At 41.8% G+C, this 21,415-nt stretch overlaps 1 protein-coding gene and 1 long non-coding RNA gene across 6 annotated transcripts; one reads left to right on the top strand and one right to left on the bottom strand.

Moving 5' to 3' along the window:
• On the top strand, window positions 8,498-16,572 carry LOC110437413. Of its 5 annotated transcripts, XR_002455514.1 has the most exons (5): window positions 8,498-8,805; window positions 8,905-8,953; window positions 10,251-10,310; window positions 10,808-10,812; window positions 11,020-11,328. It is a non-coding gene; the product is annotated as an uncharacterized LOC110437413 (long non-coding RNA). The 5 variants fall into 5 exon arrangements; XR_002455512.1 differs by having other exon boundaries at window positions 10,808-11,328; XR_002455513.1 differs by lacking the exons at window positions 10,808-10,812; window positions 11,020-11,328 and adding an exon at window positions 16,298-16,572 and having other exon boundaries at window positions 8,499-8,805.
• LOC8084033 (omega-3 fatty acid desaturase, chloroplastic) lies at window positions 12,405-15,549 on the bottom strand. Its single transcript, XM_002465373.2, has 8 exons — window positions 14,878-15,549; window positions 14,701-14,790; window positions 14,532-14,598; window positions 14,333-14,425; window positions 14,032-14,217; window positions 13,843-13,923; window positions 12,965-13,102; window positions 12,405-12,874 (listed from the first exon to the last, which is right to left on the bottom strand). Exons 1-8 carry the CDS (start codon window positions 15,387-15,389, stop codon window positions 12,686-12,688), a joined length of 1,356 nt encoding a protein of 451 aa, XP_002465418.1. The 5' UTR covers window positions 15,390-15,549; the 3' UTR covers window positions 12,405-12,685.

Genomic DNA, 21,415 nt, shown 5'->3' with positions numbered 1-21,415 from the left:
ATTGATTCATCGTGTGAAAGCACGATTAATATGAGGCGATTAAGAAATCTAGGCTCCTGAAAGTACCTGACCCCCAACCACAGATCCCTTGTCGTCGTATCCTAGCTTCCTCCTGAATCACGTTTCCGAATGACGATGCTGCTCGATCATCTTCTTATTTTGCCTTGTCATTAATTGACTACTTTAATTAGGCTACTCTGACCGAGTTAAGAATCCAACAGACGTGACTCATCACCAGAACCACTCTCAAATCCCAATCATGCCTGCCACGCTGCTAGCTGTGATGCTCAATTCACGTCTTGTCGTCATAATGTAACTACTTCGCAAAAAAAGTAATTAAGTAAGTACTTGAAAGATGTGACTATTTTTAAAAATATAATTTTTAATTAACTAATATTTTCATTCTCCTGAGTTTGTCTTAATAAATCAAATACTTTAATTTTTGTCAAGTTCCTATACATAATATTATTACCATCAATCGTATTAAAGATGACTTTTTACAAAAAAAAATAATATGTTTCATAATATATCTAATGATGCACATTTGATATTGTAAATACTGCTATTCTTTCATATAAGCTTAGTCATCAAATTTAGAATAATAATTTTACTTAAAACAAACATATATTCCTTTAAATTTAGGGTGAATGTATTAGCTTCCTCGTTGCGCCACTTTTCGTTTTATTGCAGAAACTAATTATTATAGCTACAATATGCATGCGTAATCTAGCATCCTAGGTCATTCACCAAATAATAATTAGCACGGTCCGAAAACAACAATAATTAGTGGTTGTTGCTTAGGCTGTCTCCAAGAGGAGACCTATTTGAAAACCCAAACTCAAAATGGGTCTCGAACACAATACCTATAGCCTCATTTTGGGTATCGAGAGAGGCATAACCCAAATTTAGGTATCCTCTCTCCTCGAGACCTATTTGCAGAGAGTTTTGTCTTTTAGGTCTTGTTATTGGAGAAGACTAAAAATAGGTATGAAACCTTTTACCTATAGCGCTACCCAAAGGATAAATGGATCTTGTATTTTAGGTGACGATCGTTGGAGATAGTCTTAAGCTGTTCATAATGCATCATATCATGTCACTGTGTGCTTGATTTGATTATATCATCATGCATCATCACTAAAAAGGGGATAGTAAGGATTATCGGTCATTTGCCATATTTTTTGAGATTTTGGCGATTATGAAGATAGCCCAATCACTAGGACTAACATGTGTCCTTAGACGTGATTCACGTGTCTATTTAGGTTCTAGGGATGCAAGAGAACAAGCGGTGTTCAGTCCGGAGAAGAAACCAACCACAAAACAAATAACATAGAAAATGTATGAATCACCGAATGATCCTAGGATCTTGATTTTGAATGGACTGGACAAACGAGATAGCATTGGACAAATAGGTCATTCTAGGGCAGGGCTGTTCACTGGTCTGAAAAGTCATGACTGAAATTATTATTGGTTAATTTATTGTGAGAGAAAAACATCGTTGGCTGGCAGAAAAGTACGGCTGAAAAGAAAACCGTTTCATAATTTTTTCATGTAGTACAAGATCATCAAAATTGGAATTTGTGGAGCCAGGATTTATAGCCAAAATACATAGCGATAGTCTTGCTGAAATTTTGTAAACACCGGACGGTCCAACACCCCTTTCCAGTTGTCCGATGGTTTAGATTGGAGATATTCTTATAGAATCTTGCAAAGAATTTCATAATTCATGGAGTACAACTCTACTACAATAACTTGATCACCGCCGGTTGAGGACCTCATCATCGCTGGTTTTGCAGCGCGGTGGTGAAAGTAGTTGGCAAAAATAAGATTTAATGGCATTATTATTTTAGTAGGAAGCAACGTGGTTGTCAATTTCAAGATTTATCGACTCAGTCTTTATAAAGTACTCACAGAGTGAGCTCCTGAGTCTCTAGTGTGTTTCAAAACCAAACGCACATGTGGATAAGTGGATAACACGCATCTCTCGTCCTGCCGTCCATTTGGCCCTCAAGTGGGCACGCAATAACCTGTAGAGTATAGGGTAGTAGTTAGCTTTGAGTTACTTTCTGACCGATGACATTTTTCTTTGCAAGTGGATTGATGACATTGCACGCATGCCAAACAGTTTCATCAATTTGCAGTAATCTTGACGAGATCCCGCGCCAAAGAATTTGCGACAGCTTCGCTTTTAATTGGTCGATTTTCACCATTATCGTATGCGGAAAATTCAATGCCAGCTCACGCTGCTACTTATGGTTTGTTTGAAGGAGTTGCTTCTATGTCGGAAGCCTTGGCGGAGTCCAAATTTGTTTAGAGAATGTAAATAAAGTATATAGAGTGTGATTGGTTATTTGCATTAGGCTTAGACCTCATTCAATTAGGGTGATATTCTAGCCAATGAAATTCTTATATAAATTAAGTAACGATTCGGGCCAGAAATTCTTCCTAGCTAGGTTTCCCCGGGAAACTAACAGACCTAGCTTGCATTAGGCCTTATGCAGCACAAAATGTTTTCTGGTAAAAAAAATCAGATGTTGTCAGAATATATATTAGCAAATCAAATTTGTTATTTATTCTGGTTTTATCTACTCCTGGTATCCAATCAGGTGGTAGATTCAATAATGAGGAATTGTGGATAGATCGGGACACAGGAGATAGGACTTTGGGGTACCAATATCTAACGGCAGGGTTGTTGTCACGCACATGTTTCAGACTTGGATGGGCCAAAAGGAAAGTTAATATTAAAGATTGGTAGCTCATCCTCCGCGTCCTAATCTGGCCAACTCAAGCCCATTTGGACCTCTTTTGACTCCAACGAGATGATCTCCGACCATGACACCATTGACAGTGCCCCAGCAAAGTAGCTGGACACAATCATTCACGCTATCGTCCTTCTGATGGATGCCCGTACGGTTGGCCTTTTACAATAGTGAATTCACCTTTCACAATAGTGTATGATTAATCGTCTTTCCTCGATTAGATGTAAACCGAACTTCCTACTCTATCCCAGCATATAGAGACTAGATTGATTGTATTACCTGAAACGTATAATTATCCATATATATAGATCTTTGTCAAATGCTAAATGTTGGACTCAGCAAATCTTTCTTTGCCGAGTGCCACACTCGGCAAAGAAAGCTTTGCCGGGTGCCGAACACTTGGCAAAGCTAAGACACTTTGCAAAAGGCTATCCGTGTCGAGTGTTAGACACTCGGTAAAGACGACCATAGGTAACGGTCATCAATCTTTGTCGAGTGCCTTCGTCGGACACTCGGCAAAGTTTTTTTTTAAAAAACATTTTCTTTATCAAGTGCCTCTTCTCTGACACTCGACAAAGACCCTGGGTGAAGACAGTTGACAAAGATTTTTTTAAAAAAAAATCGTTGCCAAGTGTCCTAGGTGAAGGTAAAAAAAATCTTTACCAAGTGTTCTGCGGGAAGGCACTTGGCAAAAGTCACCATTAACGATCACCATGACGATGCTTTTTCTTTGCCGAATCTTGTGGCAGCATTCGGCAAAGCCTCTATCGAACACTTGATAAGTGTCACTCGGCAAAAAGATCTTTACTAACAATTTTTTTGTCGAGTGCGATATTTAGCTTTGCCCAATATAATTAGGCTTTTTTGCCGAGTGCGATAAAGACCCGTAGCGTGATACATTCCATTTCCATTGCAACGGACGTACACAAGGGACGGACACATTTGCTGGACCACCCGCGGACGGTCGGGCGGACGGCTTCGTATGTGGGGTGCCATAACGGGAAACAGCAGAGCAATGTTCGTGCACGCACCGTCCCGCTCGCCAGCGCCGGGTACACGTCGACAACCCGCCCGATGGGCGATGGCGACATCAGCCGGTGACGCGACGTGACGCTCCCCGCGCCGCTGGCACGGCCACTCGACACTCGCGGCGGAGGGGCGGCCAAGCAAACGTGCGGCCGGTGCTGCACCGACCCAGAAATTGCAACGTTTCCTCACGACATCATTACCATAGATTTTTTTCTTTTATGGTCAGTCTCAGTCGCCACGTTTCGGTCGATCGGAGACTCCGCGGTTGTTGCAATTTAGAGGCATGTGCGTGTGTTAGTGTTACAGCGCCTAAACGGCTGAACGTGACATGACTAGGAATTACATGTGGCTACCAAGAAATGTCGCAGTGTGCGCTATCTAGGCAATAAGCTGTCAGTGTTATACTGCTGTAGTTATGGAGCTCGCCGACATGTGAAGAGATTTCAAAGTTCATTTTCCCAGATCGATCGCAACTATGTGCTAGGACAGAGACACCATAATATTGCACATGGGAAACGCATCGAAAAATATGTAGGTACACGTAGAATGCTCATGAGTCACGACTGCATTCCACTTTTCTTTACAGATACTTTTTTTTCCTGATTCGTTGGTCCAGACCTTGTGGGTGTACATGTCAATGCAGAGGCAGATTGCTTCGTACTCCTATGCAGCTATACCGTATTTGTATTAAGGGTTTTTAAAGATTTTTCGTCATATCGAATCTTACGATACATACATAAAGCATTAAATATAGATAAAAAATAACTAATTATACAGTTTATATGTAGTTTGCGATACAAATCTTTTGAGCGTAGTTAATCTATAGTTAGACAATAATTATTAAATACAAATGAAAGTGCTAAGTGTCAAAATAAAAAAAAATCTAAACCACGCCTTAACCGCATATACCGCTGCTCTCTACAATAGTTGGCTGCGTCTTTCAATCAGAAGAGAGGCAGCAAGTGAGCAAGATGCAGGAGGAAGAAGGATTACAGAGTACTATTAAAAGATTATTATTACTAGCAAAATATATCCGTACGTTGCTACGGGAGCAAATAGACGTTTGTAAAAAATGAGCACTTTATTATATTTATTTGTGTTTTATCCTTTGTATTAAATTTGACAATTTTTAAACTTTTACAATTGACTTTGAAGCAGACTGTCCATATATAGTTTATATACATGCTCTTAGACTTTTTAGGATTTTATTTCACACGCAATGGCACCTTGTACTCTCTGGTTGAAAGGAGCCTAATAAACTTTTGAATTATAATTTTTAGATTTGATTTCGATTTTATATAGATTGTATAAGTTTCTGTCAATTTGTGTATTGTTCGTGAAAAGACAAGAAGCTAACAATATACTTTTTATTGGTAAGCCGAAGTCTATGTAAATCTTGAGATTGATTTTTATTGTGCATTGCAACGGGGAAAAACATCAAATGCGCATAGAAAGTTATGACATAATGTTACATTCTATTTATGTTTATGTTTTTTTATAAAATTTAAAGTCTATAATTTATTTTATTGATAACCATGACATCTATGGTATTAGATAGTTAATATTTAAAATAATATATAGCTTGGAGACATATTTATTTAATAATAATAATAGAAATTAGTCAAACCTTCTCTTACTTTAATATTACCTCTTTATATACCTTACCTTAGTATTATATTAAAAATGAGAAGTTTGTTGGTAGCTTTATTTTTTTATTTAGATTAGGATTTCTATGAATATGATATATCAGTTAAATGTATGTAGATTATAAACACATAGACTTATAAAGTGTTCATATGATATAACAAGACATCATGCAAAGGTAGTGTAAGCATCCTCAAGCATAAATTTAGTTAAATTAGTAAATCAGTAAGATATATAGGAATTGTGCTAAAACTTTTACCACAAATCAAGCATCACATTAAATAGACTAGGATTAAGTCCACTTTTTAGGATTAAGTCCACTTTTAGCCCCTCAACTATTGGCCGAGTTTATTTTTAGCTCTCAACTACAAAACCGTCTGTTTTTCACCCTCAACTATCAAAACCGGTCATAAAAGAGTTATGCAAAAAGTTTCATGATCATAGGATATATATATATATATATATATATATATATATATATATATATATATATATATATATATATATATATATATATATATATATATATATTATCCAACAAAAATCATAGAACATGTATTTATTAATTGAAAGAGCTAATTTTTTAGCATCCAAAAAATACTTACTTTCATAGTTTCACATTTTTTGTGCATAGAGAACATCATGACAAGGCTACCCAAAAAATTTGATGAATTTACCATGCTGAAACAATTCACTATGAAATTCACAGGTTTAACTATAGAAAAGAAAAAGAAAAAACTGCTCAAAGTGGCTCAAAACCGTCCGGTCCTCTCTCCGGATGCTAAAAGTGACCGGTTTTAATAGTTGAGGGTGAAAAACAGATGGTTTTGTAGTTGAGAGCTAAAATTAAACTCAGTCAATAGTTGAGGGGATAAAAGTGGACTTAATCCAAATTTTTATAATAATTGGAGCAAGATAACTACAATTTTAGTTTTTCACTAAAAAGCATAGACAAGCATCTACCAGCAAAAAAATATACTAAAATTTGTGATTTTTTTGTTTACTATATGGATCTAAATATGTGGAGCTGAACAAAATTTGTTTTGTATTTTTAGATTTTTCTATGAATTACTATATATTTATTAATTTTTATAGAAGATTTTGCATTAGAAACCCTAAAAAAGCTTCTATTTTTTCCTCTTCCAGTCTATCTACGGGCTGATCATGGATCGATTCTAGACGGAAACGGATAGGCACGCGGCAGACTGAAATTTTCTCTTTTTATAAATAGGTATAGATTAGCATGGTGAATCTACCAGCAAGTGCAGGTAGCCATGTCATCTAGAACCACTTTTATTAGACTCGCTTTTCCTGTTTTTTTTTATAGATAATTATATATTATACGTTTCTAGGATCCAGTTAAAGAGGAAGTAGATGAACTTTGACACTAGGCTGGCGGGTCTAGGATTTTCAGGTTGGGCATCGAAAATATAAAGAGGTATCAAAACTTTTTTTAAACAACCTAAAGGCTAATACAAAGATCTAAGAGAATGCATGTTTTTGGGCTGAATTTTTTGATAGGATATTTATTTTGGCTTTGTTTTCTTTTTTTTTTCCCAAAAAATCTTAACAAATTTTCTTTATGTTAAGTGTGAAAAACTTAGACTAAAATTAAGTGTGTGGAGATTATGTGAGTAGTTTGCATTAAGAGGTTAGGAGTTAGTGAAATGATATCGTTATTAATGAAAGATGACATAGATAATGATGATTGACGTTGATAGTTTACATGTTGAAATAGATTCGTGTCACATGTTACTGTTTAACAATGCAATGTCAGAAACTCAAGCCCAAGAGCACAATCTAGCACCGCCATACATATCGGGCCATCGGAGTCATGCCGGCACTAGGCCCAACTCAGTCAACGCAATCAATCTTCCATACAACATAGTATCCATTTGTAGAGTTACTGGGCACGTCATTAAGCCCAGAAAGGAACTAAACAGGCCCAATCCGACTAGTGCGTTTGTGCCCGCCGCCAAAAGATTGTGGGAAGCCCATGCCGTCGCTGGGTCCTTTTTGCCCAGTCCGGTCCGGGACCTCCGTTGCATTCAGCGCTCTTTGATCGCCGAATCCCACCGTGCCGATCCACCACGTCTTTGACGGCCCGGCCGCGATCCCGCCGCGCGTGCGCGGCCTCCGCTCCGCTACTTACCCGTCTCCTTGGCTCAACCAGCTGCCGCCCCTGCAGGCTCCATCGCCAATTCGTCACACCACCGCCACCACTCGAGGAAGTGAGCAAACACCATGGACCCCGGCTATTCATGTTCTCGCCTCAATTACATGGTTCATCCAAGATAAGAGACACAAGGAAACATTTGTATGTACCGACCACACGTTAAAACAACAGCTTATTGTGGGAGAGCACGCACGCCGCAAGGAAACGTGGCCATGCTATGTTTCTTTCATCGTCGCAGTCGCAGCCTCGTAAGGGCTGAGTGCCTGACCAACGAATGTCATTCTAATGCAGCCACTGGCCTGTCGAGTAGCCTTAGTCTAGTCGCGGACGCCATATATGAGTATATAAACAAAACAAAACAAAAAACTACGTAAGACCCCGCTCCACCTGCGCGGTCGACCTGGGTTCTCCGATTCAATCAGGTCAAAGGAAATAAACGGTAAAGAAAGAAGCTCTGGTCCCAAATCGACAATACGTGCTAAGAATACGAGAAGATTATTAACACATGGTTCTGACTCAATCTGGCATGATGTAATTTGGATCTTGGATACGGGTCACTGGAAGGTGAGATACGAGAGAGGGACGGCAACCACCCGGACATGGCTTTTTCAAAAACGGAGCAAAAGGGGAAAAGTCGTAATGCCAAGGACCAAAAGTTTCCGCGGGCGACAAGAAAAGTATTATAAGCGATAGATACATGCGACACCGATTCTGATAGGTTCCCCCCTCCCCCCCTCTGAGGCCTACTTTCGCAGCCCACATTCCCGGCGGGATCCTGGGCTTTTTCCTGGACCAATTTGTCCCGTGCCAGTCTCCCCCGGGTCAAATTGTTGGGCCATTTGGCAGCCCACCAACCCGAGGATCGCAGCCGCATTCCCTTCATTTTCCACGCGGAAAGGCTCCACGAGCGAAGAGGCCGGGAGGGTTTCCCGTCGCTCGCGAGTCGCGAGTCGGCTTCCCCTCGCGACGCCGCCGCCTCCGACCACCGCCTCCGACCACCGCCTCCGCCTCTGCCCCGGCATCCGGCCGTCGCCTCCGCCCCGGCATCTGGCCGCCGCCTCCGCCCCAGGATCCAGTCGCTGCCCCAGGTCCCGTCTTTGCTGCCCCGTTGCCTCGCGCCGGTGAACACGCCTCCGCCACCGTGACTTCCCTGGACGGCGCATCCGGCTCCGCTTCGTTCCACCACCGTCGTTATCGTCGGTCAGTCCACCTCTATCCACATCTCCTTCACAGAAGCTTCTCGATTTGTTAGGGTTTCGGGTCTCTTGATCGTCTCTTCACACAGACTATTTCTTGTAGATCTTGGAGCTGCTGCTGCCATCTCATCTGCAATTTCGGGCCAGTGGAGGTAGCTTCTGTATGAAGAAATCTAATATCTAGTGGACTCGTGTAAAGTTGAATTGTTGCATTTTATTTGGCTGCTCGGTGTGTGAACCTCTGTCTCGGTGCTCTCGCTTGACTGTTGATTTGACTAGTTTGGTTGCTTGGATGTGAACTGATGGCTTAGATAGTCGAGTAGGGTGAATCGACACTCATGTTGATAGGACTATCGCTTGGGAAGGGAAGGGAAGGGAAGGGAAGGGAAGGGATAAGTTACAGCAAATTCAATGTTTAAATAGCTGCCTGAAATTTCCATGACATCAAGTTGTTAGAGCCTGCTGTGTGTGGCCATTTGGAAAACAGTGTTTTTCTGGACTGCTTGCATCTGAGGATTGGTGAAGCAATCTGCTTTGTTGATTTAGTGGTGCTTTATTGATATATATAATAATCAAAGTTCAGTTGTTTTGTCATTGTCTTTGACTCTTCCTACAAATATTTTCTGAATGCCTTAGTATAATACACAGACTGTTTAAATATTCACCCCATCTGCAATTTTATGCTTGCGGCTAAATAAGTTTGTCAGCTTAGGCTCTTGACAATCTGCAATTTTATGCTTGCGGCTAGTCTCTCAAGAAATATTCACCCCATGTTCTGCTGATAGATTACTTTTTAATTGTTGTTGGTTATCTTGCATTTTTCTTGCCGTGTCTAAATGTGCTCCTACATTGTCATTTGTACACCTTCGATGCATCTGTCAAGAGCCATGCTAGCAAGTATGCCTCTTTTCTGGGTGTTGTATGTTTGATTGTGCAATTCTACTGGCTGGATGGCTTGCTGATCCTTGCAGCATTGCCTGCAAATATACACCTGTGAATTGGAAACTCTAGGCAACCATTACTGAACAATGATTCAATCTGGTTTAGTATGCGTGCCTTTTAAGAAGTAACAGCAAGTTGTGGTTCAGACAAATTATGTGTTTCACTTTGTAGATTATTTATGGTTGTATGGATTGGGACTTATTTAGCTAATATTCCTATTAGTATGCCAGTCACTTCTTTTTGGGTCTTGTATGTTTGATTATGCAGTTGTATTGACTGCATAGCTTGACGGGTATTGCATTATTATGGCACTGACGTCGCCCTTCTTGTTAATTAATCTGTCGCTGTGCCTTGAATTTGTTACTCTTATTAGAATTATTATTATACTATTAGATGACGCCATTACCACGCATGGTGCCATGCCATGCAATGCAGGCTCACAAATTTTAAAGGAGCCAGTTAGCTCTAATATTTGTCTTTATGCTTATTTTTTGATTGTATTGGCAGGAAGGTCCGCCCCACGCCTAGCTCCACGTGCTGCTCCAGTGAGGAATCCACCACAGCAAGGTACCTAACTGCATGCTTATTGCCTGCTGCATCTATTAATGAGATGGATACTGTTTTCCATGGCAAACTGGACATGGCTTGTTGATAGTATGCTAACTGAACACGTGCAAAAGTGAAATTTAGTTGTCTAGATCTTAGCAACTTGACTGAACGCTCAGCTATTATTAGTTTTGTGTTGAATAAACAGAGCTTTTCCTTTATGATAAATGATTAAAATATGGAAACTTGTATAGCTTCCTGCTATTTGTGTTGAATGATTTCCGGTGTGGAAAATACTCTGCATTTGTTCTAAAAACTGTGGGATGAGTTTCAGTTTCTATTACTATGTATGGCTTCTTAACTTTAAATAGATGCCATTGAATTTTAGTCAAGCCATAACTAATATACTCTACTAGTTCTATAACATAATATCCTGTTTTTTGACTTCTATGATATTGCATGCTGCCTACATGAAAAATGTTTGTCAACACACATCTTATTTCCTACCTTTTTTCTAGTGCAGGTATATTGTTTGAATATGCCCTTCTATGTAGATCTTCGTAATTTGCAATTTGCTTGCTGTGGCACTAGATTTCTGTTTTCTGGGAAACACATGACAATTGTGTTTAGGATTACACTAGTGGTTTCCTTTAAATTCTAAAAGTAAAGGTCAATTACACAATTACAAAGGATGTTGCAAGCTAATTCTAGTTCTATATGCTGTGACTAGAATGATAGTTCTGAACATTCTCACGAATACCATCAATATCTACTGGAGGAGCAGCGATGAAGGCGATAATAAATACGGAAGTTGCGGTCAATAAGGTAGGGATCATCAAAACACCGAACCATCCAATGTAAAGACGGTTTTCGGTGCTAGTTATCCAGTTGCAGAAGCGACCCCACAGGCTTGTACTTTCGCGTCTCTCTAAAATTGCACTCATGGTAAGATCTTGGTTTATTCAAATTGCAAGGACTCCCAAGCACACGTATTAACTAGAAAGAAAATAGATAATAGAAGGCTTGTTATTTAACAGTATAACATAGTCTATATACCAATGTCAACCAAGCCAGCCCCAACAATTGGATTTTCGTATAACTTCATTTACCAAATCCAAAAATTTTGGAAATGAAGTTAGTAAAAATTCAAAACTCAGATTGCTCTTTTCTATTTTCCATATGGGTTGCCCGGGACTCGAACCCGGAACTAGTCGGATGGAGTAGATAATTCTTCCTTGTTACAATAGAAAAATCCCCTCCCCAAATCGTGCTTGCATTTTTCATTGCACACGACTTTCCCTATGTAGAAATAGCCGATTTCTATTCCGAAGAGCCCCCCCCCCTTGAAATCTTCAAATCAATTTCTAGTGCTAGCAAAAAAAAAACTGTAAGAAACGGGTGAATGCAGCGGATCAAAGAAACGCTTGCTTTTGTCGGCGCCTTTCCATTTCTGGATAGGAATAGGATAGTGTTCAATTCATTTCCCACCCAGCCGGGAAGCTTCACGCCGGCCTATCCTAAGTTCCTGACGAAAACCTGCACACCTCGCGGATTACGCAAAGCGTGTCCGCCCCAAACGGGTCGCCATGGCCTTGGTTTGATTCGACAAGGAGGACTTGCGCTGGTCTCCAGTCTCCACGCTTGTTGTTCCCGGGCGGCGTCGTGCGCGTCGCACTGTGAAGCTTGAAGCCTTGAACGGCAGCCACACACCCAGACCCAGCCCTGCACACACCATAAGATGGGGTGCAGATTTTTCGGGGAACAAAAGAGGGCGGGCTGGACTGGGTTTCGGTCAGTAGTGACAAACGACAGAAACCCACTTGGGTATTGGAATGAATCCCACCAGGACTCAACTCCAAGTGCAGCTGCCACCACCATTCATCAGGATTCCATCCCCGCTCACGAGGGCAGCCAAAAAAATGTGACAGCGATGGGGCCCTTTTCCAACTACTGAAAACCATCGCTTTGCTCTCTCCCTTGCCAAGAGAATACAATGTTACTGGTTTCCAGCAAGCATTAGCGCGTGACGGCGTGAGCATGCCAAAGGCGGCATTTCACTGTCGTACGATCAGGCTCATGTCGCACTCAGGGCAGCTGAAACATCAGAGGTAAGCCTTTCATGTAGCTAAGTCCTTTTTTTTCACTCTTTACTGTAAATAGTATACCTCTAGTCCAAAGAATCACATGTTGTTACATCGGAAGCAGCATCCGTTTTCCATCATTGGAAAGAACTACATTTACCCTCCCATACATGATAATTCTTATGCCACCTTACATTCTTGATTGAATTGACGTGTACCAAGTCACACCAATCAGAGGTCCCGGGAGGCTGGGCAGGTCTTCAGGCACAGCCCCCCTGAGAAAAATGAAGAATACGCTACGTTCTATAGTCCGTGTCAATCAGATTTTTGTGCAGAGGTGTTCGTTTTCGAGTCAGTTTGGTAGTAGACTACATCTCCGGTGTCGCTAACATAGTGGTCTTGCTTTAAGCTTTGTGCTAGCACCCCAAATAGGTGCCACGGAAGAGCACCCGACTTCTTTGGTTCTTTGTAGTACTTGCCAAGAACCGGTTTTGCTGCCTCAGTCTGCAGGTCAACCAAGAACAGGTCTTATGATCTAGGCAAAGAAACTTATAATAAAAATGAAAAAAAGGCAAGAATAGGGGAAACTCTTACCGCCTCAATGAGATGGTAATGTGGGATTTGAGGGAAAAGGTGATGGATGACATGGGTTCCAATGTCATGATGGATATTGTTGATCAATCCATAGTCCCGGTCGAGTGTCGTCAGTCCTCCACGCAGATAACTCCATTCCTAATATAGAAAAGGACAATGTGGTATCAATAACCAATCTATCTTCAAAAGGAGAAATCAGGATAGAATACTTATAAATTAACAGCAATCGATAATCTGAAAAGTAAAGTGAAAACTGAAAACTATATAATAGGCTGACCTAGCGTTACACTCGGTAAGCGACGAAATACAAAGTTACATCATTTCCCCTCATAAAGACAAAAGAGAAATAGACATTTTGTCCAATAGTTCAATAGCATCCTCCAATTAGATCTTACTCCAGAAAATTACCAAGGATAGAACTTTGGTTTGTAATATCCACCACTAGGGTTTATATATGATTTAAAGGTTTCAAGGTCAAGCTAGCCATTTGCAAACAAAGTGAGTCCAGATGTTGAAGTCTATCAGTCTACCAAACATGTATCTACCAGCAAGAACAGATAGCCTACAGATGCTGAAGTCAAGTGGCGCAATGGAAAGCAGCCAGTTTTATCCAAAATACTGGTAAATCAAAAGGAGAGGAAGTCATTGCGCATCTAACATTTCTGGCATGGTGTGTCCTTAGTCCTTACACAACTTCCATTTCTAGGATAGGATGTATTATGATTCAACAATTCGCTGCAATTAATAACGTCCTGACTTAGCTGAGGCAAACATTTAAAAGCTTCTAACCAACCAAAAACGGAAGTAACTGTAGTTTTTTAAGATTACTGGGACCTTGAAACATCAACAAATTGGAAAATTGCTTTGCTAATAATCACCTTTCCACGGTACCAGGGAAGCTTGTCTTCGTGGCCATGATGGTGCAAGTATGTGACCATATCCAGCCAAGCAACAAATACCTGCACACACCAGCAGCAGCCACATAAATTTCGAGCACACAGACATCACCCATTCAAATTATCCTTTTGCAGAAGTTGGGTCTGAAGAGGAGGACATGTCGCTCTTACCAAGTATGGGACTCCGTAGAGCTTTAGCATCGGAATAGGACCCATCATAAAGGTGAGACCAGCCAGAACACCAACCATGGCCAGCCAGGAGGCCGTTGATGTTATGATGTCCTTCTTTTCATTAGGTTGGAACAAATCACTGCTTGGGTTGAAGTGTGATCCTGTCTTCCCTGGACTCCTTGCGAACTACATAATCATGAACCCACAGGGCAGGAATTTAGCACCACTACCACGCCATAAAACAAAAAACATTTATTCGTCCAATTCATGTATCATACAATAGAGATGCTCTTAGCCTCACCAAGTATAACGGGAACGCGAGCAGGGGGAATGGCATGGTGAACCGCAATTTCTTAGTCATAAAGTCCAGGCTTTTGTACAGCCTCTCTGGTAGCTGCAAGTAATCACAATCCGAGGAACCATCAAGCACCATTCATAGACATGTACCATCAGCATAACTTCTCAAGCTCCAACTGAAGAGAGGGCGACAGGAAACCTACCGGGTGCCAGGACTCGTCCTTCTCAACGTGGCCGTGGTTTTGATGGTGCGTCCTGTGGCTAATCCTCCTGAATTCCATTCAAAGACAGGTCCTTCCTTAACATCAACGATAATCCTCGACAGAAACTAACTAACAAAGTAACAAGCGTAAGAAACATGGGCAATCCTACCATCCGTGGTATGGGACAAGAATGGAGGAATGGAGTATGTGGCCGACCACGCTGTTGAGCTTGGGGTTGTTTGAGAAGCTCCCGTGTCCACTGCAAACAGCAGAGATGAAGCAGAAGTCAAAGACCTGAGTTGAAAGCTTAACAGGACAGTTCGGCAGGGGAATCGTGGAGGTGTACCAGTCGTGGCCAAGGACGAAGAGCGCCCAGAACATGGTGCCCTGCGCGGCCCAGTAGAGCGGCCAGACGAGCCAGCTGTCGAGGCGCGCGGCCGCCGCGGCGAGTCCCAGGACGACGACGACGTCACGCAGCACGTAGCTCATGGAGCGCCAGGGGTCCTTGACCCAGCAGTGCTTGGGGATGGCCGCGCGGATCTCCGCCAGCCCGAACGGCGGGGGCGCCCCCGGGTCGAACCCGTCCCCGCCCGCGGCGCCGCTGTCCGCCACGCCCTCCTCCCCGAGCGGGGAGCTCCTCTTGTCCTCCTCGACGGCGGAGGTGAGGCGGGTGGGCGCGGAGACGCGGAGCGCCCAGTCGCGGTGGATGGCCGCGGACGCGGGGCGGCCCGGGACCACCGCCGCTGCCGCCACGGAGAGCGCGGCGGGCGACGGCGCCGCAATGGCGGCGCCCCGGCGGCCGGCGCGCAGGCGCAGCGGCGCGAGGCCGCAGCACTCGGAGAGCACGAGCCGCGCCATTGCCGGCGTCCGCGGGGGCCGGGCGGCGGGGTTACGGGTGGACGGGGATGCCTGGATTGATGATGGCTACCAGTCCACACCACACACACCGTCGCCGCCGCTGGCACGGGCACGGGATCTTCTGCGTTCGGGATGGGGTTTGGGTGTGCGGTGCCAGGGCAGGCTCAGCTAATCCCTGTACTTTTATACCGCGCGCGAGGGCCACCCGTGCGTGCAGCCCGTCGAGACGGATTGATGTGCGCGTGGCGGCGGACCGGGACGCCGACGCGGTGCGGTGGACTCGGACCGGGACTAGCACTGTGGAATGTGGGTTGATGATGGGTCGGACGCGAGTCGAGAGTGGGGGGAGGAGGTGAGGCACGTGTGAATCGTTGCGGGTCTGGACGGGAGCCAGCCAGGGAGCTTCGACGCCGGCGGCCAAGCCTGCTTTTTAATTCGTGTTGACTCCCTTTGGTCCCGTACGTGATGGGAATAACTCGTCTGGTCTAAAAAGTTTGTGTCGTGTAAAACTAAAAGTCGTGCGCTCCTGTGGAAATCGCACAAGCACAATGTCGATGATGCGTGTTTCATTCCTTCCCACTATCTAATACTAAGGCCTTGTTTAGTTCTTTGCTAGATTTTATAATTTTTTCAGATTTTTTGTCACATCGAATCTTGCAGCACATGAAAAATTAAATATCAATTAAAAATGACTAATTGTACACTGTAATTTATGATACGAACTTTTCGAACATATTTAATTTATAATTAGATAATATTTATCAAATACAAACAAAAAATGATACAGTATCTATATTATAAATTTTTTTTGCACCTAAGAGAATTTTAGTATGACAGGTTGGCAAAGCAGCTTTGCCTCGATACTTCGTTACGGACTTAACACCCCTGCCCTGTGCTGTCTTTGACAGATGCAGTCTCAGAGGACTTGTTAACGACGGACGGTGGACCCAAAGCCAAATCCGACGAACGAGTCAATGGTTTAGCTATGCTGTGTTTACGAGTCTTTCTTCTGTAGACGACTTTACTTGATCCATGGTATGTTTGTGTTGTCACATGCGTGATCCTCTGCTTAAGGAGCGAGTCCATACCAGCTCGCTGACATTACCGCATCGGAGCGAGAATGCACGATCAATTCAGGCCTTGTTTAGCCCAAAAACCCAAAACTTTACAAGATTCCCCATCACATCGAATCTTGCGGCATATGTATGAAACATTAAATATAGATAAAAAAGATAACTAATTACACAGTTTACCTGTAAATCACGAGACGAATCTTTTAAGTCTAGTTGCTCTAAAATTGGATAATATTTGTCAAATAAAAATGAAAATGCTACCGTGTTAAAAACCAAAAAATTTTAGATCTAAACAAGGCCTCAGTCAGCACGCCTGCCTCGCGGAGACAAGTCAATGGTCAATTGGTCATCCCCCAACTCCCAACGCAGACAAGTATAAAAAAAAGAATATAGATTGATTTTGTGTTGACATGAAGAAGGTTGTAGAGTTCGTGAGTTTATAGTCAAGTGACGTACAAGCTCAAAAAACACTGGGAGCTAAGAAAATAGACTATATGTATTCATAACGAGAGATTTACTTGTATGACTCTAAAAAAAATACATTTTTCTTGTATGGCTTTTTTTTTTAACTTCTTTCTATGGCTCTCAACCGAACTTTTCTTCTTTCTATGGCCTTCCGTCCGTTTTCAACACTTAACGGTGTTGAGTGAAGGGTAAAAAGACCATAATACCTCTGATGTCAAAAAAAATCACAAAGTTTGATTTGTTTATTGTATATTTTGAGCAATAGTAAACAAATAAATTGACAATTTAGACATTATAACAGTACATATTTGGATCATAATAAATATTTAGACAGCATCACAGTACGGTATAGTATGTGCTCAAAAATTTTATTTATACAAGAAACAGACCAATCTTTATGAAATAAATTTTCATGCCAGAAGCATTATGGTCTTTTTACCCTCAACTTAACACCGTTAAGTGCTGAAAACGGACGGAAGGTCATAAAAGAAATGAAAATTCGTTTGAGAGCCATAGAAGGAAGTTCAAAAAAAGAGGCCATACAAGAAAGAGACATTTTTTTGAATATCATACAAGAAAATCTCTCATTAATAATAAAGTTGTCCTTGTAGCCAACAACTATATAATAACTTATAATTGTATATATAGCAAATAATGAACTGTATTATTAACCATACTCTCGTGACATAGTGTTGGAGAACGACCTAATGCATTCCGTTCAGTTCGTATATGTTTGTTTTTATATATTCAAATAGAAGAAAATAATACCATTTCATCCCATGTCTCATGTAATTTGAAGAGCATGAGACTCGCAACATCTCGTCGTATCACCGGAGCTAAGTCAGACAACTCGAGACATGTATCTATATGGATTTATAATTAATTGATGTACAAGCTCAAAAAACACCACGAGCTAAGAAATTGGACTATGTATTAATGGTAAAGTTGTCCTCGTAGCCAACAGTGTTATAGATAAGATAATTGTAGGTTATAAATGTGCATATAGCAAGGAATCAATTTTACTATTAGTAATCATACTTTCGTGACATGGCATTGGAGACCAACCTAATGTATTCCATTCAAACCATACATGTTTGTTTTTATATATTCAAATAGAAGAAAGGAAAACCATTTCAACCCTGTGTATCGTGTAATTTGAAGACCATGAGACTTGCAACATCTCGTCGTACCACCCGGAGCTGAGTCAAACAACGCGATACACGACGTAGAAGCTCAAAAAAACACCATGTGCTCAGAAATTGGACTATATATTAATGATAAAGTTGTCCTCGCAGCCAACAATTGTATAAATAAGCAAAATAGTAGGTTATAATACATATTATATAGCAAGCACTGAATTGTACTATTAATCAACTCTCGTGACATAGCATTTGGAGACCGAGACCGATCTAATGCATTCCGTTCGGTTCATCTATTTTTATATATTCAAATTGAATAAAGGAATACCATTTCATCCCATGTCATCTCCTCGTATCATCAGAGGTAAGTCAAACAACTCAAGAAATGTATATATACATATTTAGTCAAGTGACGTACAAGCTCAAAAAACACTGTACTCGGACTATGCGCCTGTTTAGATTGGGATGAAATTTTTTTGGGTGTCACATCGGATGTGTCGGAAGGATGTCGGGAGGAGTTTTTAGAAACTAATAAAAAAACAAATTACATAGCTCGTCAGGAAACTGCAAGACAAATTTATTAAGCATAATTAATCTGTCATTAGCATATGTGGGTTACTGTAGCACTTAAGGCTAATCATAGAGTAATTAGGCTTAAAAGATTCGTCTCTTGATTCTCAACTAAACTGTGTAATTAGTTTATTTTTTTATCTACATTTAATGTTCTATGCATGTGTCCAAAAATTCGATGGGATGGATGAAAAAATTTTGGGTGGGGAAGGGCCTATGTATTAATGATAAATTTGTCCTTGTTGCCAACAACTGTATAGGCGAGCTAATAGTATGTTATAATGTATATATACTGTATTAATAGTCATACTCCCGTGACATAGCATTGCAGACCAACCTAATGCATTTCGTTCGGTTTGTATATATTTAATTTTATATATTCAAATAGAACAAAGGAATAGCATTTCATCTTGTGTGTCGTGTAATTTGTAATTTGAAGTCACCATGAGCAACTCCAATAATTTGCTAAAAGTACTTGGCATCCTAAGATTTTTGCCAAAACAAAAAAACAGTCTCCAACAAGTTGGTGTGAGCTTGGCATAATTCCCCCTTCACTTGGCAAATATGCCAAGTCCTCCATCGCTTAGCAACACCTGTATCCCAATTTACCAACTAGTTTTGTCAACTTGTTGGAGGCTCAATTTTGTGATTTTGGTAAAAATAATAGGATGCCAAGTTCTTTTGCCAAGCCAAAATAGCAAACTATTGAAGAAGATCTCTTTTTTCACTTGGCATTTGGTTTTGAGACTTGATAAAACTGTAGATTTGCCAAGTGAGTTTTAGCAAACTTTCGGAGTTGCTCTAAGTCAAACAACTCGAGACATGTATATAAATACGTCTCCGTTTTCTATTGGCCCTACGTTCCGTACCAGTAGTATGGCCCGCGCTGGTCAAGATATACGACTTTCTTGGCAGACGAAAAAAATAAGACGGCTTGTGAGTATAAAATAAACTAGTATATGTATAAAGCATGGTATAGTATGACCATCTATGATGCATGTGAAAGCCTGTACTAACATGCCGTGGTGCAGGTGCGCCCACGTAGCCGAGCGGCGTGCCAGGCGCTCTTGGCTGGTGGTGACGCGCCGAGATATTTTCCTCTCCGTCCAAGTCCAAGCGGTGGCCGTCGGCGCGCGGTGCGATCTGGCTGACACGGCCAGGCCCGCGCGGGGGACGGGAATCTGGGCGAGATCCTAACTTTCTGGTGCGATGTGGACCTGGGGGCGGGGCTCGGTCGCTTGGACCCGGGCACATCCAACCGGTGGAGTTGTTTAGTTGTAAAAAATTTCAGATTTTTTTGTTATATCGAAACTTATGGTATATGTATAAAGTATTAAATATATATAAATAAAAATTAATTATATAGTTTATTTATAATTTACGAGATAAATATTTTTAGTCTAATTTATTTATGATTAGATAATAATTAATAAATACAAATAAAAGTGTTACGGTACCCAAAATCAAAAACTGTTGCCAACTGAACAAGTTGTAGATGATGAAAGCATATAGTAGTGTTTCCATTTATATACGGGTAATAGATAGATATATACTGGATCGTTTTATGTATTCCGGCTGCTTATACCTTGTCTTCTCTTTGGGTTTTTTTTATTCGCTATCGTTTTATGTATTCCGGCTGCTTATACCATGTCTTCTCTTTGGTTCTTTTTTTATTCGCGGAAACCAACCACCTGCCTTGTGTTTTGACTTTTGACGCGGTCCTGCTGCATCTGCTCTCTGCTTGCGCGCAGCTTGATGAGGTGCCCTGACCTCGACTTCAGGTAAGCCGAGCGGCCGGGTTCGTATATCCCGGCGGCGGACTAGTAGTAGTAGCCGGCTGGCCGCAGCCCTCTGCGTCCGGGTCCCGTATGTGGACACGAGACGACGTCACGAGAGCGGGGGCGCAGCTGTCGCCGCTCCGCTTCCTCGATCGCGTGGTCGGCGGTGGAGTGGAGCACGACGACCCCTGGCCCCAGCTGGGCCCAAACACCTCGGACCGGGGCTGCAGACTCCCAAAGTCCGATTGGTGGACGAGGGTCTTGCCGACCATCTGATTGGTGGACGAGGTGAGACGCCGGATTTCTTTCGGATGGGGCTCGCAGTCGCAGCTCCGGCTCGGTGCGGCTCTAGCCGGCGACTCGGCGTTGTCGGGTTTGCTTGCAACGATGAGAGTTACGGTAGTTAAGGAGTAGTGGCTGCAGCGGCACGACGAAAACCATTGCTTCTTTTGTTCCTCTTCGTTTGTCAATCTATTAGCCAGCAAGCCAAGAGTTTTCGCAAGCGAGCCGTAAACATTCCTCGATTTTTAATTTCTTTTTATTATGTCAAATGGGCCTAGGGTTCATGTGTGTTTCTTCACAATGTTTTCGCAAACGAGCAAGCGTCCTTCGCGAAAACAGAACAGTCTGTAGTCTAACCATTCTCTGAGGATGAAAACATGTTTACAACTAAGAATCTATAACAGATACTTTTCCTAAAAAAATAATACATTAGCCACTTAAGAATATTTTTTTTTGTACTAATGGATGGTATGCATGCGCAATATTCAATTATCTGTCATCATGGTCAGAGCATCAAGGTCGGCTCATGTGAACGCCGCGCGCGGCCCCTACTAATTTGTTTTTCTGGAACGATTTTTTTTTTACGTTTATTAGACGAAGCTTTTTAGACACGAACGTTCCATTGAAATTTAGCTTATACTAAAATGCTATGAGAGTAAAATATTATTTGTTCACTAAAAAGTACTATTAAAACTAGATAGTATTTTAGCAAAAATCAA

The sequence above is a fragment of the Sorghum bicolor genome, chromosome 1, assembly GCF_000003195.3.
Source record: "Sorghum bicolor cultivar BTx623 chromosome 1, Sorghum_bicolor_NCBIv3, whole genome shotgun sequence".
In the NCBI taxonomy this organism is placed as follows: domain Eukaryota; kingdom Viridiplantae; phylum Streptophyta; class Magnoliopsida; order Poales; family Poaceae; genus Sorghum; species Sorghum bicolor.
Note: the sequence above shows the minus strand (reverse complement) of the source record. Positions and strands in the feature narration are given on the sequence as shown.

What these genes read in the sequence shown, in the direction of transcription:
- LOC8084033 (XM_002465373.2), bottom strand. Translation starts at nt 15,389, where the DNA reads ATGGCGCGGCTCGTGCTCTCCGAGTGCTGCGGCCTCGCGCCGCTGCGC. An exon ending in TCTACGGAGTCCCATACTTG is followed by an intron (nt 13,924 to 14,031) that starts GTAAGAGCGACA and finishes TGGTGTGTGCAG; the next exon opens with GTATTTGTTGCTTGGCTGGA. An exon ending in TTCCCTGGTACCGTGGAAAG is followed by an intron (nt 13,103 to 13,842) that starts GTGATTATTAGC and finishes TTTCTATATTAG; the next exon opens with GAATGGAGTTATCTGCGTGG.